Raw genomic sequence first — 25,395 nt, 5'->3', positions numbered from 1 at the left:
GGCAGGCAAAGGTAAACACCGTGTCACCAGTAGAAACCAATAATGTTGAAAGTCATTTTCATCACATATATCCTTGATTTGCAGCATCATCCTGCTAAAATGGAGTCTAGGTGAAATAACAAGTTCCACGTTGCGATCCAACATGCGGGTCTTCCACAAGCTATGAAGTTCAATAAGGAAAAACCTGTCATATAGTTCGTAATCAGATTGTGTAACAGAAATATACCGCACACTGTCCAAATTTAGAACAAAGTCTCTTTTTAGAGTTCTTTGCAGCATGTCCTAAAAGAGAATTGCGTCTTTGCAGTTATTGAAACAGCGCTCAATTGCTTCAGGCACATTAAACAGACGGCAGTTTACAGAAGATGCAAAAATATTTTTCGTATGGAGCCATGTGTTAACAGTAAAACTTCGATGTGTAATTTAAAGAAAAATGTTTTCTTAAAGGCTCAAGAATTTTCTAGCACGCTTCAGCGTCATTACTGTCCGCCTAAATGGCACTACACAAATGTTATTCAACTTTAGACTTTAAGTATGACTTGCGTAGTTTGCAAACAGAGCAGAATCCACAAACTCATGTCGGTACACAATTAGACCCTGCGTTTTTATTTCTTTTTATTGTGTGATTGCAATGAAAAGGTCATCAGCACCAAACCTTTACAGGTGTCGTTTGCTCATTAACATTTTGTTGAATACGAAGGAGTCCCTGCCTTATAAAGTATAATTTAAACTCAATTAACCCTGTCCACGCCCTTATGTTCATGATAGTGTGGTGAACGCCATAGCTACTGAGAAAGCGTGGCGGATTCTGTCACGACTTGAAATCCTGTAAAAAGCTATTAAATAATACAAACAACAAACAGGAACGAAAAGCAAAGGCATGAACAGCCGGCGGCACAAGAAAAAACCTTTCCAGCCAAACGTTATTATCACACCGTCAATTTTAGACACCGAAAAAAAGTAACGTCGAGAGAAAAAAAAAGGTATGCAGGACATTTACTGCGGTAGAAATGACAACGCAAAGGGGATTTAACCGTTTAGCGCGCATTTCTTGCCTCCAAACTAACAGCACAGAGAAAAAATGAAGGAAGGATAGTGCACCCTTAACTTCTGTTTACATCTCCAGGAAAGACAAGAACTGGACCAGCCGGTGATATCCTAGCAAAAAAGGTCGGTGATGCAATCCATGTTTTTGATACGTTGTAATGGACAGCATAAACCTCTTACACAAAGAAGCAAAAATTGCAAGACGAAAACAGTTAAAGCCTGTGACTTGTCCAAGCCGCAAGCCGTGGATTCATGTCAAGAAACACGTTCTCCAAGCGCGACAGCTTTGGACTCACTCAGCTTCGCTCAGGTAGTATGGCATCAGCAGACGGCCGGGCAGTGCGTCCTACTTTGAACTAGGGCAGTGCAGAAGAAGCCAGGTGACTGCATTCTTGAGTGACGCGCGATTGTGAGTGCGACTGCATGCCCGCACCGGCCACGCGATTTCGATTTGACGATCCGCGACTAGGCAGAGTTTGTTGCCGCGCAGCGACAAGCAGGATTGTATTTTCGAAATTCTAAACGCGGATAGATGGTATCGCTCCAGGTACCATTCGACGCGTGCTATTAACATAATTTCAATGATTTTGCCGACGCAGCTGATCAGTGCGATTGGGCGGTATGACGCAAGGTAGATGGTGATTTTCCCGGTTTAAGAAGTGGAACCAAACAGGCCACTTTTTAGTTTTCTAACAGCCACCGGCTTGTGTGACAAACTCTGACTGTGCTCCAAGTCCCCTTTCTCTTCCCCTCCCCCTTTATCCTTTAATTTCCTAGCTTCATCTTGAATGTTGGATGTTTAGAATTCCCGCACGTTGTCATGTGGCTGTGCTGTCATAATCCGGTCGACCAATCAGGAATTTTCAGCCCCAATGTTTTATACATGCTGAGGACGACAACTACTACTACAACGATGACGCCGACGCATTTTCGACATGTATCAAGCTGAATCCGATTTTTGTAAACCATCCCCAGGGAAAAATTGGCGCCAACAATAATTCTTTCCTCAACCCACTTCACAACACATTTCATATCTTAAGGATTCTTTCTTGGCATGGAGAATGAATGCGACCATTGTATTCAATCTGGTTTATTTTCATGACTGACATGTTGGTACTGAAAATCGCAAGGAATAAGACATGAAAATAACCGATAATTTCAGGGAGAGGAAAATCACCAGAGCTCGGTTCAGGAGTGTTTGGGCTTCTCCTCAATGCTTCTTTTTCGGTCTGCCTAGACAAATATTACCTGTGAGTAATCTGCTTATATTTCAAACGAACTAAAAAGAAATAGGTATATTGGAATAAAAATGAAATGAAATGAAATTGGAGATAATGCATACAAACAAGTGGGTGTGTAGCTTTCGACAAGGCGCCCTTTTCCTACCCCGTTTCTGTTTACTGAAATAATAATACCGCTTAGGTAGAAAAGTCTTGACCTCTTTTCGCAGTGGAGAAACGAAGCGCAGACAAGAAGCCCTTGGACGTGTGCCTATTTTTGCTTGTTGTATTCGCTTTCGTTCACGTATTCAGGCATAATGTCGAAATATATAATACAACAAAGGGCATACCTATTATGGGTGAGAAAGAACAAAACCTTTCAAACTAAATACACCAACATGGCTCACGCCACATAGTCTTTTTCAAGACGCCCTTAATGAGCTGAGCCGTCCGTGTCATTGAACCCATCATGATGTCATTGGAGTTAGGACAAAGGGCACACCTATTCTGGGTGAGAAAGAACAAACTTTTCAAACTATAAGTGCACCAACATGGCTCACGAGACATAGTCTTTCGCAAGACGCCCTTAATGAGCAGAGTCGTCCATGTCATTGAACCCATCATGACGTCATTGTAGTCCGGTGGTGTCTGCATCGAAATGACATGGCTTTCTTCGCTGACTATTCTTTTTTATAAAGGATATGTCAGTCGGAGTCCACGTGCGCAAGAAGCAACGGCTGATAAATTTTACTAGGATGAAAAATAAATAAAAAAATAGTGATTAAGGCTAGGTGCAGACTATGTCAGTTGCTATTCCCCTTCCTTAACTGTCAAAGATGCCTGTTTGTGTAGATGTTCACCTCCCAAATGATCACTTCCAAATAGTTCTTTTCTTGATAGACGTGGAGGATCAGCGTCTCGTCGCACTCCTGCGACACACGATATATTTCTCGCATGTAAATTTACAGGAGTAAAAAGACTCGAAGGCTTAATAAGAAAACAAAGATAAAAGATGCAGAGAACAAGATTTCCCCCGAACGTTTTGGAAGTCTATGCGAGTGCTTTAGGCATTGCTTTATGCCGGCGTTTTTGCCTTTATTGCATTTTATTGCACAAAAATTGAGGACTAGCTGGCCAAGATGTCGAAAGTCAGAAAGGTTGCAGGCAGTTTATCGCAATATAAATGAAGAAATTGGTCAGTTTTTCCAGTACACTGATAAACGCAAGTACACGTCACCTAGTTTTCAAAACATCAATTATCTGTCGGGCAGAATCCCCAATGTACACTTGGAGATCTCGGACATTCCCGGTGGAGACAGGACTTATTTGTGTTTTTTTTAACTATCACTATCCCCAGCCGAGCGCTTTATCCAACAACCCCACTTTTTTACTGCGTGTTCAGACTCATAAATCAATACACAACACACACCCTAGATCTTGAAACGCACATCATAATGCTCCTTGTCTACTATGAAGCGGATAATAAAAATAGATAAATAAATCTAGTCTGCACCAGGAATCAAACCTCCTTCCCTTAGAACCTCCATCCCTTAGTATGGGCGCCCTGAAATGCGCGGCTGGCTAGCCTAGTGTAGAGGTACAAAAACAAGAAAATGCCGATGAATGAGTAAGTGAGAAATTGCTAATATGCAATTTCCCGTGGTTTAAACAGGAGATGAAATGAACGGAAATGTTTGCCTACACTACACGTTTATGTGTTTACCGCTAAGTGTGGCCCTCACGTAAAAATTTACTGCAAAACTTCAAAATGTTTCTTTAAGCATGAGATAATAGGAGTTTTTATTTTCCTCCCGAGCTGCGCAAATGTAAAAATGCATACAAAAAACGCTTTACATCACAACACGCCTTGTGAATGTTACCGACTAATCCCATCTTCTCGCGTCTTGTTTAGTTGCTTTCGCGCTCTGCAGTGTTTCCTAAACGCGCCTCTGAGCCTAATTAAAATGCTCGTTTATCCACAATTACAATGACGCTGCTGTGGTGACATGGTTTGCTTGATTGTAGAATATTTATGGCTGATTGTGCATTCTAAATATGAACTAAAGTACAGAAGATGCGGCTACCTGAACAGCGCTTAAGTTTATCGAGTGTCGTAATTGTCCACTGAGTTAAAAGGAGCTGCGTTGTAGTGATTTACAGACCACTGCAGCTATGCCACTTTCATCTCTTTCTTAATTACAGTGGTTTACATATACCGTCCAGGCGTGCGATTCCAATACTCGGTATACCTGTAGTTACAGCGCACGCAGTTTAACATCACTAAGTTATTGCGACACTCGCTAAAGGTAGTCGCAAACGAGCTGGGCGACCTTCAGGTATATCAGAATAGAATAGATGCTCGGTGTGTCCGACCACGGCTTGCTTCTGAGAAGGTAAATGGAACACCGCCCGGACAGGATGTTCTGCCTCAATTATAAAAGACTTGAATAATAAAGACAATGGCAAAGTTGATGATCAAGTTCAGTTTTTAGCTGTAGCTCCATATTCGAAAATGTTAACGAATTTGATTTCAAAATCAGCGAAATGATTTATTGTCCGTGTATGTCTGTACATGACGGTGAACCTAGCGTAGCTTTACCAATTAGTTTTGTTGTCATGTGTTTTATATACTTTTAGCTGTCATATGTTTTATATACCTTTCAAGTGTAGGTGTCAGGTTGGCTTTGCTGACCGCACCATCCCTCTTATAATTTGAAACATCAACGCTTGCCATGAATTCGTCATGCGGAACAATAACTTTCGGTTGACATCTGTCCTGAGAAGGGCAGTCTGTCATTTGCGCCGCTTTTTGTGAACAGGGCTCTAAAATAGGGTCATACTGGCTACGCTTAAAATGTTTCAGTGAATAACTAACTAATTGGCTTGCGCATTTAGGGGAGGAAAAAAAAACATTCGCTTTCAAATCAGGAGTAAAGTACAAGACCACAAAGTAACCTTATGTGCGGGCGTCCTTTGTCAAGTGCGAGATTAGACTCTGGCGAACTGAATATAATTGTGCTCGACCCGTTCTCATTATGATACAGGTTTTCATGGCTTTGGGTGAGTGGCTAGTGTTAAAGTCGCCGTTTTAGTAGGGGCCACAAACCACCACAATATGTACCACACAAGTTTCTTCATATTTTTGGTACTTCAAGCCGAAGGTGAGGTATTTCTTGAGATGAAGCTTTTTGCCCAAGAATATTTGTATGCTCCTCGAATCTCTTTTCTTTAAAGTAGCACAAAGTAGAAGGAGCTTCGTATTCGTTGCAAAAATAACTTACAGAAAAACTATACTTTTTATACACGCGATCTAGCTCATATGACACCAGTAAAGCATACCCGACAGTACCGCGAGCAACCATAGGCGCGCTTTTATTATGTACTATTTAATATTAGTTCTATGCTTGCAGTTGCATGGTTAACTTATATTGACTGTGCTGTGGACACACGCATCACACTCATAAAAGGGAATGCTCCGTAATGAAGTTTTGTAGTATTGGTGCTGAAATATCAAGTGGGCTGTTTGTGTGGTTAAGATGCACCCAGACGTCAGGGGCGAGGTTGCGTAGTACTTGAGGCTCTTAGATCGGCGCGTTATTGTTAAACGTGCATTCCGATGGTGGTGCGTGTCCTGTCAAATGTACAAAGAGATTTAAGAGGGCACACTTATATTTATGTACGTTTTGTGCATACCTCTTCTGCCATTAAAATGACGTCAGTAATAAAGTCTGTTGTGGCAGCAGGACAGCGCTAGGATAGTGTCTCTTCTTAAGGAAAGAAATCGAAGGACTTGCTAAAACACATCATCATCACTATGCGCCTAACTGCGCCTACTTTATCACAAGGGCCTCTCCCATGGCTCTCCAATTAACTAGTGCAATCTGGAGGCACATTACCATTGAACTTATATATATAATTTTGTTTTATATGTAATTTCATTTCTGCCCTTCCTCGTAACGACGCTCATTAGAAGGTTCAAAGTATGAATAATAAACACGTAAATAAAAAGGGATTACTTATTATTTTTTTCCGCTGCTCTACGTACTCAGAACCAACGCACTTTGTCGGCTGAATTTGCTTAACCCTGAGTGTTGGGAGTGTTTCGATCAAGCCTACTTCAATAAACCAAAACCAGCTACAGGAATTCTTTTTTGAGCGATCACGGTGTCACTCGCAAAAACATGGGCCCATCCGTATGCCCCAAATAAATTGTAAACACAACACGAATAAGCTGATCTACGAGAACGAAGGCAGATTCAGGGTTTGCCTTGAGCGTATTCATCGTCAAGAGGACAGTAAAAAATGAGAAATATTATCACCTTTATGAATTCTTCATCTGAGAGTTCTTGGCTGGATCTGACCATGAATATTTTAATCGAATCTTTAGCCTCCTTTGATATATTTTTTTCTTTGTATGGTGCTTGTTCAAAAATTTCTTGGCACCTGCAAGGAGAGCCTAATAAGCTTTCATACTCCAGTTCCAAAATCAACGTCGCGTATTCACGATTTAACTGTTCAAATTTGCCTCATCGTTAGTGGCAGGAAATATTGTGTAAATGTTCTGCAGCATATACAAGAATAAGTTGCATGTATCAAGACAATTGCTTAATTTTGTAAATAATCTGAGATATTTTATATACAATATATGCATTTCATCATCATCATCATCACCATCATCATCATAAGCCTGACTTAACCCACTGTAGGGCGAAGGCCTCTGCCATATTTCTCCACTTAACCCGGTTCTGTGCTAGCTGCATCCACTTGACCCCCGCGAATTTCCTAACCTCATCCGCCCACCTAACTTTCTGCCGCCCCCTGCTACTCCTTCCTTCTTATCTTAAATATGCACTTAAAGATAAGATTTTTTCATCAAGAGCTTTATTGTTCAATCGCGGGACATCAAAATGGCTAGATTTCAAAACCAGCGTCATACGTTAAATCGGCTATAAGCGCTATTCATAGCATGTAAACAAAGCCCATCGGGGAAATAAATCCGTCTGACAGCTTTGCAGAAGTCCAGGATCGTGTACCCAAGGCTACTTGAAGAGCGGTCCTCCGACGGAAGATTGGTGGTGCACGTGCACGACGACCTCACTCTCAACCTCAGGAAGGCATCGGTGGCAGCCCCGCAGCTTCGCGTCCTCACGGAAGAAAATGGGCGTTCTGTAACGAAATTCGTGAGTTGAGAATTTTTATTTGCATTCTGGCTATAAATCTATGCATAAACAAGATAAGAATCCCTAGAGATCAGTTATTCTGAACATCTGTCCAAAAACTACGAATGCTTTTAAAACTATGATATACTACTGTCAATTCGAAAGTGTAATCTCTTATCATGAATTTGTTTTTTCTGCGTTTCGGTTTTGTCCGCCTCCTTTTTGTTTTCGCTGCCAATGTCAAAGCTACTGCCTGTTTCCTATAATCAGTAGGTCCACCTTTCTTCAGCTTAAGCAAACGAGCCTTTGTTGCATAAAGATAGAAATTCAGTCTCCAATTACAGACCACGTTGTTCAATTAAAACCTCATCCGCATTTATCAACTTTAGTTCAGGCCTAACAACAGTGATGTTAAAGTCATTCGGTAAGTTGCATAAACGCCGGGTTTTGTTGCTTATGCACCCTTTTACACTGTGTCCTTTGATTTAGTGTTCACTGTTTATACGTACGTGAAATAGGCCTATAACTAGCTTCGGCTATTTCTTCGAACTTTGCGTATATATATTTGTACATTTGTTAACATAAATGCATAATTTATTTATTCATTATGAGACATAAAAAGTATTTGCCTCAAAACTTTTAGATTTTGTTACTGTCAGTCGAATGAAATTCGTCATTGTAATTTAATGCAGTAGCATAGAAGTACCGTTAAAGCGGAAATATTCCACCTCTGGGCATCACTTTGTGACGTTATAAAACACGTGGCATGGCCGAGTGCTCATTGTTAGAGGACGTGTGTGACATCATGAGATCGTATGACATAGTTTTGTAAGCAGGTGCCCTGATCAAATGATATGGCTAAGCATGGAACAAGAGCTAAGTCGGTTGGCAGGGTCTCTTGGGAGTGTAGAAGCGCGTCATCACATCTCCGCGTGGCAGGTTGGAGCTAGAAACGACGCCGTGCGGATATACTGTAGAGAACGGGAAACCCCGTAAAAGAAGAAGGCAGCCACGGATGTTTATATCGCTGAGGATGCATTATATCGGCTGCACAGGATAAGCTTATACGATGAACAGAAAAGACAGTGGAGGGAAAGCAGGCCAAGCAGACTTCAGGCTTTATTGCTCCGCATTCTCAAAATGTTAGTTATTAAAGCGTCTCTAGAATTATGCACCCATTCTCTAAGAAGGATGGTGTGAGTAGTACAATCGGGCTGCAGGCAGACGGGGACTGCCCGAAATCAGTGCGCATTCTACCTCGTATACATGTTTCTTTAAGTGGACAACACGGAAAAGCATGTTACAACCCAAGCAGTTATGTAATGCACAAGTATTTCCTTCGCCAGTATTGAAACAGCCCTAAAGACTTGAGTCGCAGTAAATAAAAATCGTCTCACCATACTCAAGAGTTGCGTTGTTGGAAGTCCTTCTACGAGAAATCACTGTAAACGATTGAATAAGAATAAAACAAATATGATTCTGAATATACTTTTTTTTTGAAATAGAATTCTTATTTTATTCTTATCAGGTTTTATAATTATAGTATGCTATCTGGAAAAAAAATAAAAACTTTCCGGTTTATTTCTCTTGACAAAAGCATGTTACAGATTTGGTACTACGGCCGGCTAGCGGTTTCATTTTTTAGGGACCCAGAGTGTTGAATGCTACAAAAAATAATTCATATTGCTCAATAAATAGCCGAACCCCAGACCCAATTGTCAGAACTAATTGGGATAAATAGATACAATATTCATAACTCATAGAGGTATTCTATAAAATCAAACGTTATAAATGAAGGGGGCTTAGCCGTGAGTAATTACGACGCTTTATATAGGTGTGCCATGATAACTGGCCAAATATTTAGGCAATAAGGTAAGTCATTTCGAAACTAGTGGTATAGTATGTGAGAGCAGGTGGTAAGGAATCAAATCAGTCCACTACGAAATTTAGCAATCACCCAATCAAAATTATGTAAACAGAGATCTCCAGCCTGCGTACGCTATTACAAAAGGAAATATTATGGTTTTGCTCCGTTTTTTCTCCAATTGTGTCCTGAACATACTGTCATATACGTACGAGTGATGCATGTACACTGTTTTAAGTGTACGAATAGGCCTGAATTGTTATACATAATAATGAAAACACAATCCTCAGTCTCTAGCAACACAAAGACATGTAGTACTGCTCAGCTGTCTAAGGACCGCTTTCTTTCAATAGTTATTTGATTTGCTTCTTTTTTTTTTTTTTTTTGATAAGGTGGAAGTACAACAGTTTTCACGGAAGCAGGCCGTCAGAGAAAGACGACTCACCTGATACACTTACGCTATTGGTCTAACTAGAGACATTCGATGAGGTGTACTGTGTTGCACGAAGTAACAGCGAATTCGTCTCCTTGCAGTACAAAGGCGAGGATATTGATCGGCATCTGTACGAAGATGAAACCAAATTTGCTTCTGTCATGCTGCAGAAAAGTGCACTTGGAGTGCAAATGGTAAGACCGTTAGCATCTATTGGGCGAGAAATTACAACGAATTGCTTCGAAAATTTTCCTATCAGGGTAAAGTTAAGAACTAATTGATATTCTTTGCCACCTACTGCACCGAGGTGATTATGGTGCAAGTTCGGGCTTCTATAAAATAAATAATACCTAACGCTTACCAAGAAATCTAGAAAAAAGTATTTAAAATCATGAAGGTAGTTTCTTTCTCTCTTGTATATCGGCACCATAAAAATCAATATATCCGCATATCCTCCTACTGTGGACGCATTGTTTGTTATTCATTCTAAAAAACACACTAAGTTGTTTTTTTGTTCTGGAAATCTTCAGTACATCAGGATTTATTACATAATGCATAAGCAAACTTTCGCTATGTATGACACACTTAGACCATATCTCTGCAGATATTTGTGAAAGTTTCATACAATTATGTGCATCATCCTTACAATTATGTTGAGAAATGCAGCACACTGGTTTTATGTGGCCGTTTTAACTGCTTTATGGGAGCGCAGGAAAACGTTTACAAGTAAATTTTTCATATTTATTGGAAGCTCGGACCATTTTCATTGAGAAACGCATACTAATGTGTTGCACTATCCAACAGTTTCTCCACAATGAAAACGTGTCTCAATATTCTGGGCTCGGTCAGCTATAAGCTTGAAAACTGTAGAGAGCTCTCTTCTGGTAGAGAGAGTGATACTCTAACAACACATAGCCTTCAGGTTATCTGCGCTTAAAAGACGGTATTGCGGTTTCGAAATGGACAACAAATCCTGACTGTTCTTGTAATATATTTCAGAGGGGACTAATCGGCCCTAAACACAGAATTCAACCAATGCCTGTGATGGAAAAAGCAGAAGACGCTGTGATACCTCACGCTATTTATGAGATCGAACAACAAGAGATGCTGGATAAGACTCTTAAGCTCGATGAAACAGGTGATGGTTCTCAGATATTCATTCCCTAATGCGACATTAATGATTTAGTTGGTATTTAAGCATTGCTTGGCATGTTATGTTATTGCAGTGAATGTGTTCTCTCCAGTCTAATGTCGCGGACACAGCTTCATCGTCTTGTACAAGATGCTGCTGAAGTTAACCGGACTGATCGCAGCTATTTACAGCTATTCTATATGTTATTCGAAATATTTGTGATTGGCTTTTATGACTTAGCTGAGCAGTTATTTCCCTGGTGTAAACTTAGTGTGGAGGAGATCAGAGGCGATTTCCTCCTTCGGTGGCCTTCGATCATGTTAGTTGTCATCGCTGCTTCGCAATCTTTGACTTGCTGGTTGGAAAAAAGCCCAATAAGGTAAAAAAAAATATTTCCCCACACTTCTTGCCACTAGACTGTCGTCGCATTCAGTTGAAAGTTTGTAGATGTGCTCCCTTTCATGTACCGAACGTCTTCTATAAAGCCCTGATAACAGCTCTTATCACGTCGCCCCGGACGACCTATTTCCAATTCAACACGTCAGCCGTCGCCTTGTAGGGCTACACGTACCATTCTCGGATCACTGCAAGCTGCACAAAGAAGCCCCATCTTCGACTTTAAGTACGACAGTTGCACCCCCTTCAGCTAATTTTCTGCCGACACGTGAGACCGTATACCTTCAAAGACCTTCCTGACAAAGTTGTTAATGCATGCAGTGACAATATTGCCACCAGGTGTCACTAGGGGGCACCCGAAGACGACGATGTTTTTTTTTCTTTGATTCAAGAGGCAGTGCCCTACTTTTCGAAGCTAGATCAGGGTGCCTTAGAACACGCAGCTACAAAAAGAAATTTAACAATGGAGATGACACATGTGCTGTATGTGGAAACCCCAGTGAAACAATTGACCATATTATACTCGAATGTAATGGTATCCATCCGGAAGTTGATGCAGGCGCAGTAACTGTTCCTGAAGCTCTGGGGGTTTAGAGATACCAGTGGCCGGGTGAATAAACCGGCGGTGGAAACTAGCAAAAAACGACTGGAAGATTGGTGGCTTAAAAGCAGAGAAGTGACATAATGTTAGTAATGTAGGAACAAAAAATTAATAAATAGAATGATGGTCTAGTTAACCATTCTAAATCAATATTTAAGATATATGGAGAAAAATGAGCATGATAGCTACTGCTACCACCCCGTTTCAAAGGGGACGCTCCTATATTCCATCCATCCATCCGTTTTGAAAAGAAGGGGACACACACGCCATCGCATCCGATACTGTGCTGAACATTGGATTGCCTCTTCTACACAGTGAAACATTGGTGGAGAACGCTGGGTATCGTCCCGGGTATATGTCCCACATCCTGCCCGCGCTGAAGATCTCCGGCCTCTACTTATCGATTAGCTCACCGAGTGAGTGGCAGAAACCGTGGCCTGTGCCTTGAGTGCTGGCCCTTGCAGTTTACCTCTGCGCCTGCCCCTAGCCCAGCCATGCATGCGAGACACTACGTATTACACCCTCTACAACCCACGACTACCAAAGCCTCCCCACTGTACTGACCTTGAGGAAGCGGAAGATTGGCTTGCTCAGTATGAACGCATCGTTGCATTCAATCAGTTTGACGGCAACATGTTACTCAGCCTGGACGACGGCGCTCGTACTTGGTACGAAAACCATGAGGAGGCCCTGATGTGGCATGAGTTTCGCAGTAAACCGCGCGAAGCATACGCCATCATGGATAATCAGGAAAAGAGCTGAGGCGGCTCTTCAGTCCCGCAGCTAGCTGTCGAACGATATGGTAACCATGTACGTGGAGGTCATGACACGACTGTTCCGACGAGCTGACCTGGCCAAGTCGGAGGCAAAACAAAATGTACGCTACCTAATGCGTGGCTTTAATGAACACTTTTTGCGGGCCTCGTACGCAAGTCGCCGGGAGCGTTGGTGAATATTTAATGGGGGCGGTCACGATGGAGCAAGTTCTTCAACAGCGCTCCATCGTGCACCACAGACTTCTCAGTAACAGAGTCCCTCCCAGCCGCTAGCAACAACCCTGATATGTTATGCGCAATGATCCGTTGTATTGTGCGTGAGCGAGCTGTAGAAGTTCTGCGGTACGTCGCATTCTGCGCCGGCTCTATTGCTAGCGTCATTTGCGACGAGGTGCTACGCATGATTTTGCATCCGTTACTGGTTAACAAGCCGCAGACCTTACCGATGGAGCATGTCCAGCCTACCTACGCTGATATACTGCGGCAGTGTGCTTCGGCTTCAGCAGCATTTGTCCCCGTCCCTCATGTCTAACCATCTCCCGTGCAATCAGCACGCTATGTGCCAAATGATCGATACTCGCTACGCAAAGCGGATATCTGGAGTGCCCTCGAGAGAAGGCGATTATGCTGTCACGTCGGGGAGCCTGATAATCATTACCGCTAGTACCCATATCAAGAGCTCGGACCGCGGGGCTTTCCGCCTAACGTTTCTCGGCCACTGTTTGGCGCGTGACATTGAAAAGAGCGTGACACAGTAGTGCTTGCCATTCATGACGCGACGGCAGTCAAGATCGCCGTCACCCCGACGGCCATCAATTTATCTGTAAGCCTCGAACCCGTCGAGAACGGTGCAGGGCCAATCACCAAGTCCTCGGCGGGAAAACTTAAGAGCGAGACCATCGGGGCCGGGCCGCTACAGATCGATACGATGATCCCCCGACAACGCGGACATAGGCGGATGGACCTCTGATGAACACGACACCACCTGATTTACCAAACCGGTTATTGTTAGACATTCACTTATTCCTAGACGGTTCCAACATTCAGTATTGGTGGCCAGTGAGGCCGAGTTTTCAATTTTAAGTGGCAAAGTAAAGACACCATGCAGTCTTAAGAAAGTAAAGACACCATGCTATCTATGTGCAGCTGGCGGCCATGTTATAACTCCTATCCGACAGTTTACTACAAGGATACAGATTAGAGGCTCCATGTTCGTGGTCAGCTGCCTGGTTCTCCGTGCCTTTTCGCGTGACCATCCTCGGCATTGACTTTTTTCGCGAGAACGTAACCATCATCAACCTGAGGCAGCGGACCATGACATTTTATACACAGAATGCCGATGACGACCTGATATTCGCCAACGCAGGTCCGCCCTTCGCATTTCCGCAGATAGTGTTTTTATCCCGTCGCGTGTCAGCGGCGAATGCGGCGGGTTACGCCACAGAAAAGCAGTCGCCGAGGGCAATCTGTCACATTTATTGAAGCACGGCATATGTCCCGCCCGAAGCCTCAACATCACTAATGGTCAACCGGAAATTCTTGTCACAAGTTTTACCACTGAGCGTCGTCATTGTTTTTCGCGCCATTGCCATCGCGTTCGCCAAGCACCTCGCCAAATTGCTAAATGTTTCGCGTTTGCAGCTGTGCTATGTCTGGAAAGATTTCTTATCGGCTTGATATGAGCCCTAAGCTGTCGGCGACTCAGCGTCGTGAATTACGGGCATTATTGTCCACTATAGATCATATTTAGCGTTTTGGTCCATTGTACAACAAACTCCTATCGTGAAGCACCAAACTATTACGTCTGATGATACCGACCCGATACGCCAACAGCCGTACGGAATATCACTGAAGGTACAGTCTTTGTCAAAAGTGTAGATCCCAGGGGGTTTCCTGATGAACCGCTTCGTGTGGTTCGTAATGCATTTCCATGTTCCGAATTTCTTGACGGTAAGACAATTTTTTGTCCCACCCTGTCCAACGGGAAAGACCTCTGCTAATAATAAATCAGCACCCCTACAGGGCACAGAAGCAGACCCTGTACACTTTTACAAAGGCTGTACATGAGGCTATGTAAACACAAGTTATACCCGCATCACACGAGCACTGTAAAGGCATTTGAATAAAAAGGCACCTTCCCAAAAAATAGTTTCATCCGCAGACACACGACAGAGTTCAATCGCCTTCCCAGAAGTGGTCCTTTCTGTAAGCGGAGATCGCCGATCTCTTTTACGGCGGGAAAGTTAGTAGCCTCCACCCCAGTGAACACCAATGATTATCCCTAATAAATAAAGGAAGCAAAAGTGAATTTTTGCGTCACGTTTATACATTATAAAAAAGAGTTTAACGCTTCGCAGAAGGTTAACTAGGCACAACAATACAGTTTTTCTGCAGCACTCTCCCAACCAGTTCGACGGTATCACGTGGTGACGCTAACCACCGATGCGTATGCGAGCCATCTTCTTTAGTTTAACGTTCGTGAACATACTGTAGTTAAATTTACTATAACCAACATGTAATAACACACATATTTGAATAATATGTTTCGATACGTCTGTTTATTCTGAGTGGTTTTGTTTCAAGATCTAGAGCCACGCTTTCGATAGCGTCATCGGTAGGAAACGCTAAAAAGAGAACGGCCAGCGCCGTGTGTCTGCGATGCGACCGCTTTTGAATAAATATCTTTCAACTTGCTAAAAAACCGCTTAGGTGAAAGAGTTTTTGCTTGCTCGTGTGACATGGGTATTAGATATGCCTTATAAAGGCGATATATATTGATCCAATAGCCCTTTGTCTTCACCTGTCGTTCTGGTTGAAAAAGTTATGGGACTCGGCGCTCTTGTGTTAGTTGTAAGAAGAAAAAATACCACCACTTAAGAGTACGTTTATTCACTGTCCCGCATAGAATTACTCACTTGACAGACAGCGCCAAGCCGAGTACATTTCTCGGTCGAATGAAAAAGTGGGTATAGGTCGATTGAGGTTGATCAAAAAGATCACGAAAAAAACAGCTTTAATTACACTCGACGGCTCATATAATTTTAAGGTACTGCTTTCGTTCTATGTTCGGCGCCGGCGACATTGCAATGGATGCTGGACCCTATTCTTGCTAGCCTTAAACGAAAAACCTTTTTAGTGTGCCTGGATGATGGTTTTCAGTTTTCTAAAACCTTTGACCAATACCTCCAATGTCTGCGAACAGTGTTAGACGCTCTATGCTCCTCCAATTTAGGGCTCAAGCCTAAAATGTTACTTCGGATATGGCAACTCAAGCTTCTCAGACACTTTCTGAGCGCCCATGGGGTCCACCCGGATCCTGACAAAACTGCCGCCGTAGCAGACTTTCCCGTTCATGGTATAAAACAAGCAATCAAACGCTTCCTTACTCTATGTCCTTACCACTGGCGATTTATCGAAGATTGCCGAACCTCTGACCCGTTTAACGAGCACCGATGTACTGTTTGTGGTGACTGAGCAGCAGCAAGAGGCGTTTGTAGAACTGCGTCCACTGCTGTAAACTATATATTGTTGTGTTGGCTCACTGTGACGAGGACGCCGACACTTTAATCCACACCGACACCACCAACATCGGTCTTTGAGGTGCCCTCGTCCAACACCAAGATTGCTTCGAACACCCAATCCTGTATGCGAGGCGCACTCTCTCACGGGCCGAAATTAACTAATCGACATTGTAAAAAGAGTGCCTCGCGGCCGTGTGGACTACGATGAAATTTTGCCCTTATATAAATAGCGCCATTTCAACGTTGCTACTGGCCATCATTCTTTGAGCTGGCTGGCCAATCTCTGGCACTCATCGGGCCGCCTAGCATGGTAGAGTCTGCCCTTACAGGAACTATGTACAGAAATCTGGCCGGAAGCATGAAGATGCAGGCATGCTCTCGCGCGCACCTGTCGAGGTAGCGGACGAGAACATGGAGGACGACAGCCGCTTCCTCGGTGTAATCAGCGATGCTGATCCTAAAGCAAGGCAATGAGCTGACACGGACCTCCAGCCTGTCACTGACTGTCGGCAGGTCTTCGCGTTTTCTTTGACGCGTGGTTTCTGTACTCGACAGCAGCACATATGTATATACAAAGCACAATGATACCAAAGTCGTGCCTGAGGCTCAGGCCCTGTGCTGGTGAATTTTTATTACTGCCTATTTGCTCAAGCACCTATAGATATGATGCTAGATTGTACTTCTGGGAATGTCAGATCCGTTTAGTCATTCAGAAGCTTCCCTAACATTTTAACAAGCTTTGCTGTGCAACTGCTACATTATATGTATTCCTTTGGCGGTCATAGTGTAACTGAGCAGATAACAACAGCTTTTCCTTGTGAAAACAGTAGTGGAATAATAATCCTATTTCACTCAAGGGTTATGCCGTAAGCAGAGTCACTTTATATTGATTAAGCATATGTGCATGTCCTGTTCTAGCATGGGGTTTGTAGTTGCTAAAAAAATGTAGTCCTAACATAAAAAAGAAATGAAATGCTAAAGGCGCGTTGCCTACACGTCGCGAAATTTGTTACCTATGTTCATTTTTAGCGCATTTTTGTTTAAGATGAATGGAGTGTACCTAAAGCATGTGCTCTTTTCTGCAGCCAGGGAGGCCTTTCTTAGCGAGAGGACGGCTCAACAGTCCACCGGTTATCCCGACCTGGTTGTCGTTGAGGTGTTCATCGTATCAGACCGGAGACATCATCGCTACTTCGACGCCACGAATCATTTGTTGTGGTACTTGTGCGTTATGCTCAATTCAGTAAGTTTCCATCTATACACGAACCCATAACGGATTTCACGGTAAACTCACAAGCGGTACACCGCAAAGTCATGATCGATGAATCCGCTCAAAGCTGAACCGTTGAACCGCTTATTACATCGCCTTCAGTGCGATTTAGGCAGGTTGCTCTTAACAGCAACATTCCTAGTTATCTCGTTCCGTCTCTCGGTGCGCACGTTCTCACGCTTAGCAAACGGAATAAAGAAATATATAACCTATTGCCTGACATGTAGCGCTCATGGAACCGCTTATTGCATCGTCTTCAGTGCGATTTAGGCAGGTTGCTCTTAAAGCAACATTCCCAGTGATCTCGTTCCCTCTCTCGGTGCGCAAGTTCTCACGGTTAGCAAACGGAATAAATATATAGCCTATTTCCTGGCATGTAGCGCTCGTGGTCGTTGCCACACACACACACACACACACACACACACACACACACACACACACACACACACACACACACACACACACACACACACACACACACACACACACACACACACACACACACACACACACACACACACACACACACACACACACACACACACACACACACACACACACACACACACACACACACACACACACACACACACACACACACACACACACACACACACACACACACACACACACACACACACACACACACACACACACACACACACACACACACACACACACACACACACACACACACACACACACACACACACACACACACACACACACACACACACACACACACACACACACACACACACACACACACACACACACACACACACACACGCACGCACACACGCACACACACACACGCACACACACGCACACACGCACACACGCGCACACACACACACACACACACACACACACACGCACGCACGCACGCACGCACGCACGCATATATATATATATATATATATATATATATATATATATATATATATATATATATATATTTAATACGTCCGTTTTTAGACTTTCGACCGCACGTATCTCCTCGCAAGGGTTTGTTTTTTCCACACAGAAGCCATGACCGCGGGCACGTGCTATGTATTGTATTTTGTTCTAATTCGAGCGGAGTGCCACTTTATGCAAAAAAATGTACAAAAAATATGTCCTTCTCAGTGTTTGCTAGAGGGTCGCTTCCTTATCTCTGCTAAAAAAAATTTCACTCTACTTGGTTTAATAAAAGTCGGTCGAAAACTGCCGTCGCGAGTGCGATAAAAGTTCGCAGATATCTTTAATGTTCCCAAGAGCGCACCCGCGAAGATCAGTGTAGGTTGGTCATTTCAGCGGTCATTTCAACTCCTGTGGGTGACTAGACTAGTGCCTCTGCCGTTTAACGTACGTGTTTACAAGCTGGACCGCTTCCAAACGTTGTGACATCTTTCGTATGAGATTTGCCCATTAAACTGTTTTCTATATCGAGATTTTCTGCCTGATGACCCTGTGGTTTTATCGATATAGAAAACGGTTTAATGGGCTAACCTCACACGAAAGAAAAGATCTTTCAAACCGGCCTGTGAACCAGAAAGACTGCTCTTAGCCAATTTTATTGATGCCAGGGAGAACACTCATCCTTTGTCGGACAAATAGTTGTTTCGCACATAATGGAGTAGAGCAAAATTTAAATTTTTTTTACTCGCATCTTCAAGCGGAACCATGACGTATAAGGTGCTGAACCATGACTAAGAACTGGAGTGAAAGAGATCACAAGGCGTCAGGTTGGTGGTTGGTTTGTGGGGTTTAACGTCCCAAAGCAACTCAGGCTATGAGAGACGCCGTAGTGGAGGACTCCGAAAATTTCCACCACCTGGGGTTCTTTAACGTGCACTGACATCGCACAGCACACGGGCGCCTTGCTTTTCGCCTCCACCGAAAAGTGGCCGCCGAGGCCGGGATTCGATCCCGCGCCTTTGGGAACAGTAGTCGAGCGCCGTAACCACTGCGCCACCTCGGCGGGCCGCAAGGCGTCAGCAGCTTCTATCTGAGTGTATCTGAGGCGCCTGCCCATCGAAGTATTTTGTCTCAAATATTCCACAACATAAACACTCATATGGTATTTGAGTTTACTTTTGGTCTATCAGGCTTAACATTCCAAAGCGACTCAGGCTATTAGAGATGCCGTAGTGAAGGACTCCGGAAATTTCGACCATCTGAGGTTCTTTAATCTGCATTGACAATGCACAGCACCAGGGCGCATAGTTTTTTGCCTTCATGAAGGGAAAACGGCCGCCGCGGCCAGAGTTTGATCCCGCATCCTTGAGCATAGCAGTCGAGTGCCCTAACTCCTGCCCCACAACAGCAAGGGGAAACGGTCTTTATAGAACAACATTTAAAGCCGGCCAGGATGTTAGCGGAATATAGAATAATATATCGGGCTGTAATTAGGTGCTCACATGTATGTGCATGAGCAGTTCTGCCACAAGCGAATCTGTTATATATTCTGATGTCGTACTCGCCATTTAAGTGGCTGAATAACGTTTGGCGTCATAGTTGCCATGGTGACTGGGACGCGAACGAGACACAATGGGATTTTTGGAAGGCGGCGGACACTTCCTGTCCATGCCACAAATGAGTCTCGTAAGGAGCTTAGTTGAAAACTGTGCACTGTAATGAAGCTCACAAACTGCTCCGCGGTTATTATTTGCGCAGAATGAAAATGAAAATATTTGCTGCTCCACGCCGTAACATGTTGAACTACGAAAAAATGAAAGTAAAATTACAGTCAACAGTAATTTTACTGTAGACTGTAATTGTAGACTGTAGACTGTACGCTGTAGCACCTGTTAGAACGCTACAGCGTAGCGTTCTAACAGGCGTGTTCGTCGCCTCTGCACATTCTGTTCCAATCCAGGTGTTCAGAAGGAGACGAGTAAATTATGATCGTAAAGCAGGCATTCGGTTTCATCATCATCATCATCAGCCTGATTATACCCACTGCAGGGCGAAGGCCTCTCCCATATTTCTCCACTTAACCCGGTTCTGTGCTAGCTGCATCCACTTCACCCCTGCGAACTTCTTAATCTCATCCACCCACCTAACTTTCTGCCGCCCCCTGCTACGCTTTCCTTCCCTTGGAATCCAGTTTGTTACCCTCAGCGACCATCGGTTATCCTCTCTTCGCACTACATGTCCTGCCCATGTCCATTTCTTCTTAATTTCCACTAGAATGTCGGTAAATTGAGTTATTTCTCTGACCCACTCTGCACGCTTTCTATCTCTTAATGTTACCCCTACCATTTTTCGTTCTATAGCCCTCTGGGTTGTCCTCAACTTAAGAGAACTGTCTTGGTTAGCCTCCACGTTTCAGCCCCATAGGTAAGTACAGGCAAGATGAAACTGTTGTATACATTCGGTATCACACATCAACAAATAAGCTTCCACACATGGTTCGTTAAACACCTCGAGAACTAGAAATTAAAGCACCTTGCCAAACGGCGCGAGACCTCCGGCATCCAGCGAAGGAGGATGCGTATAATGGAGTCATGAATATGCTATATCAAATATGGCAGCATTCGTGTTCGTCTGCTGTAAAGCTTGGGTACATTTCGATATATCCTGATCAAGTTAGTGACGTCGCCGGTAGGCACTATTGAAAAAAGATTTAACTACGGGAGAGAGGAACCCAAGGAATACATCAGGTTATGTGCAGAGAGAAGTGCAAGGGTCCGCAAACATATTCATGAAAAGTTGACAGAAATCACGGCGATTATAATGTCATCAACATCATATGATGTTATTGTATTGCTAACCTATAAATTATTCTGGTCATCTTATGAATTTTTTATCATCTTAAGTGTAACACAAGGCCCGCTGTAGAATACCGACTGAATACATTTTAACACGATAATATTAAAGGCTGCTTTCTGCGGAGAATCCGGAGTCAGCTTTGTGAATGAAAAGTCATGGCCACCGATCTTACAAGCAGTGGCTGGCGGCGGACATTGCTGCGCGTTGATTGATGATAGGTTTGCATCACGTCACAGCAAAACATCACGTGACCATGCTGGCAGCAGTCAACAGGCTTCTTCTCTGAGATGGAAGAGTGTGTAGACTCGCCCCATACACAACTCTGACATCCCGAGTCACCATCGGCTATGTAGGCTATGTACGTACGGCGTTGTCAGACTGCGCTATATCTATATATGGGGGTTTTATCACACGGCGTGGTTGCTTAGGACTGTATGGTAAACAAGAGAGGCACAAATTAAGGGATTATTTGCTAGCCAAGTTAAAAAGTGCAGGTATACAACAACGATGGAGGAGCGAGAAGCACAGTCGCAAACTCCCCTTTTAACGCTCTCGTGTTACCTTAAGGCCGATCTCCAAGATACGAGGGCGAGATCGGAATTCAGCCTTTCAAGACCCTAGTGTCCCGAGTTGAACACGCTGCCCTTAGGACACGCAGGCACGTTCGTTTGGCTAAGCTAAATCGGGCATTTACATCAATCTATCGGGCCCGTGTTTCGCACAATAGGATACCTTACGATTGTGTGCTATTTAGTTTTTTACAATACTGCTAGCCTAAACGTAGGAGCCGTGGCATGGTGGGAAGGACAACAGCGAACATCGAAATAGGAAAACAATAAAACAAATATTAAGAAAATTATGTGTAAAAGGATACAATATATGAAACAGTGGACACATTGATAGGGTTACTATGCATTAAAGGAGAGAAAAAATTTGGACAATGGCCAGATTCCAAGCAATATGTTCAATGAACGCCTGAAATTGCTGCATGTCATCCAATTCAATCAACGACTACTGTACCCAAGGATGCGGGATAGAATCCGGGCTGCTGCGGCCGCTTTTCAATGGAGCCGAAAAGTAAGGTAGCCATGTGCTGTGCGATGTCAGTGCAGGTTATAGAACCCCAGGTGGTCGAAATTTACGGAGCTCTCCACTACGGCGCCTCGTAGCCTGAGTTGCTTCGAGACGTTAAACCCCCAAACCAAACCAAAACGAATCAAATCACATACAATAAAGATTGTTCCTTTTTCTGCTCCCAGGCGAACAAATATTGAATAATTAAAACATTATTTTGTAATTGACAAGGAAGCAGTGTAAAAACATTTCCGTAACTCGTAGCAAAGCCAGAAGAAAATGTGATACAGGGATGAGTGCTGCTATAAACAGGAAGCGCAAGCATGCTCTTATTTCAGCCTGATAATGCCATCGAATCTGGTCGATTCCCGAGTTCCCTAACGGGCGCTTTGCCATGCTAATTCAAAATAAATCTGAATGTTTTTTTTACCCTTTTTACTTTATTAATGTGTTATAAAATAAACAATATTTGATATCATATTGCGGTATTCAAGAAGAGGCATGACGAGAAATTTTATACGCTAGAAGGTTACCATCGTTAGACCGAGTTGCGGAAATGTCGCTTGAAATCATATAATTTCATCACAGATGTATTAACAATGTGGGTGATATGAAGGTTCCAACGCTAATATTGAGTTATGTGAAGACCTAGGTATTTAACTCTGAAACTCAGACAAGTTGGTTACGATCAGCTGTATAGTCAAAAGTCAATGGACACTTCTCATTTTGTCACTGTCAAAACAACACATTGGCAGAATTTACGTACATGTTTCACATATTACGCCGCTTAAAAACACGATTCCCGATTGAGATCAATATTCATGTTAACGTGCTTTTCTTGTGATTTAATAACAGAATACAATACACTGTCGTCAGTGTACAATCAGAGCTTAGGGCAACAATCATCAACAACATAATTTATATAAACAAAAAGTAAATGTCCCAGTACTGATTCCTGGGGTCCTCTGATACAACTGGCAAACATTCATAGGGAAGCAGCAGCATGGTAGCATGATAATGGTCAATAAGTTTAGTGACACATCATGTCCTGAAATGAGATACGTAATTTTCAAACTGCCGTGCAAATTTCAATATCTGCTCAGAGCACAGTCTAGCTTATGTTTCTTATAACTTAGCCTTATATGTTTGGTTTTACGGAGATACATTTATACCACAACAGGAGCTTTTGCCGCTGTGTGTTTCGGAGCTGCCTGTGTTTCCCCCAAAGAAATCTTGGCTTCTAAACGATTTTCCAAATACCTTTCCAGGCAAACATAAGGTACAGAGATGCTAAAGAACCAAAGATCAAGCTGTTGCTTACAGGCGTGGAAAAGCCTCAGGTAACGAAGCTAAGCCTATTCCTCACCCGAAGCTTTGCACTGAACTGTTTTTCGTTGTGTACATTTTTTCTCGGCCGCATAGGTCGAATCGTATGCAATCGTGATCCAACAAGATTATCTGTTTGACGAAGGAACACTTACAAGGTTCAGACGCTATGCTTACGGAAACAAAGCCAAATACGGAAATCCAGACCTAGTCTTCCTCATGACCGGGTACGTTATCTCACTAAAATTTGATGACATCGGCGCCTAAATATTCAGATAATTTCTCAGCGAATCTGCTAAGCCTTTATTTTTTGTTTCAGGTATGACGTATGCACAGTGAATAATGGCAGGACTACCGACGCTGGCTTGGGTGAGGGCTGTTTTTGCACTTTCTCTTAGGCTGTTATTTTCGTCTAGAAGCGACATGCTTATTTTCCCTTCTAATCGTCATAAAGCCTTGTTTGAAAAGTCGAGGGGAAGAAAAATTCTGCCTGTTTTTATTATTTCTGTACAAAATACACATGCTGAGATATGCCAGGCTGCAGCTCTGCTCAGTGCAAAAGTCGCTCAACAGGATGTCTGATTTGAACTTGATCTAATCTTGAAAAGGACAGCATAGCAACACACTGGCTGCAAGTTACATATTAAAACCCATTCGCAGCACTAATAAAACAACGACAAGAAGAAAACACACATGACAGGATGAATGCTGCGAATGGGTTTTAATTCGTGCTGCGAATGGGTTCTAATATGGATCATTACCAACTGGCCCAAACATCGGTGTTACTGCAAGTTACACTAAGTTATAATCTGGTATGAGCTTACCCGACCCATTGCCATGGTGACCAATATCCGCAATAGATGCCATGATCCTTGGCTTTTGACTCCTGACCGCTGAACTTTGAAGAGCAGATACATGGCGTGAGAATTACTAGAATTCACTGCCTGTCTTCAGTATTCATGCAGTAGCGGTAGCTCTGCTCAATGCAAAAGTCACTCAACAGGGCATCTTATTTGACCTTGATTTAACCTTGAGAAAGACAGCATAGCAACAGAGTATCTTCGAGTTATGCTAAGTTAAGGTCTCATACACAGCTTACCCACCACATTACCATGGTACCAATGTCCACCATTGAGGTCATGTCCCTTTACTTTTGACCACTTAACTCTGACCTTTGACGAATAACCATTAGGTGGCGTCAAAGTTATGAGACGTCACTGCCTTGCATAATCATGCAAAACTAAGCTACTGCTCAACAAATTGAGTTCAAGTGTCGATTAAGCTGTCGATTAAACAAAGTGTCGATTAAGCAGACGGAAAAGGCTGTTTCGGAGTCAGTGACGATGTATATGAAATCGGTGTGTGTTGCGGCTAATGCGATCGCTGCCCTCTCAATTTGTTCGACCTCTGAATGTCTAGCCTATAGCCCCGCTACCGTATGGCCTAGATGAGTAACGGGTGTTGTTGTAATGCCTTCGCAGGGATCTGCAGCATGGATGCTGCTTTGTCCTTGGAGTAGTTGGTATTCATCGTCCTGGCTTGTGCTTTGCGTCGTATGTCGTGATATTCGGGATAAATATTGCGTGGTAGGGGCATGGTGTAGAGTTTGACCCCTCCTCCCCCCCTCCCGATCATATAGTATGTCCTGTCTCTGCTGCGTGGTGCTGGGAAGAATAATGCCGAGCTGTTCAAATTGCCATCCGGTGGCGGTACTAGAAAGGGGGAAATTTGTCGTTACAAGGTATCTTTATGAGTTCGTCTATGATATTGAATGCCAAGTTTAAGGAGCCGGTCAGTAGACGCGGTGAGGGTTAGCCCTA

The 25,395-nt window shown here is 43.4% G+C and overlaps 1 protein-coding gene across 1 annotated transcript in view; it reads left to right on the top strand.

The window, feature by feature from the left end:
• Window positions 1-5,302: 5,302 nt before the first annotated feature.
• LOC146173259 (venom metalloproteinase antarease-like TtrivMP_A) overlaps window positions 5,303-25,395 on the top strand; it is a 41,124-nt gene continuing 21,031 nt past the window's right edge. Inside the window, exons 1-8 of the mRNA XM_084585163.1 lie at window positions 5,303-5,327; window positions 7,275-7,447; window positions 9,825-9,917; window positions 10,723-10,861; window positions 17,235-17,392; window positions 23,518-23,589; window positions 23,672-23,802; window positions 23,895-23,944. Of these exons, the coding sequence (XP_084441289.1) occupies window positions 5,303-5,327; window positions 7,275-7,447; window positions 9,825-9,917; window positions 10,723-10,861; window positions 17,235-17,392; window positions 23,518-23,589; window positions 23,672-23,802; window positions 23,895-23,944 (841 nt within the window). The remainder of the gene's footprint in view (window positions 5,328-7,274; window positions 7,448-9,824; window positions 9,918-10,722; window positions 10,862-17,234; window positions 17,393-23,517; window positions 23,590-23,671; window positions 23,803-23,894; window positions 23,945-25,395) is intronic.

Source organism: Amblyomma maculatum, chromosome 11, assembly GCF_055883805.1.
Source record: "Amblyomma maculatum isolate TAMU_Amacu chromosome 11, ASM5588380v1, whole genome shotgun sequence".
In the NCBI taxonomy this organism is placed as follows: Eukaryota; Metazoa; Arthropoda; class Arachnida; order Ixodida; family Ixodidae; genus Amblyomma; species Amblyomma maculatum.
The sequence above is the reverse complement of the archived record's forward strand: the minus strand, read 5'-3'. Positions and strand labels throughout refer to the sequence as shown.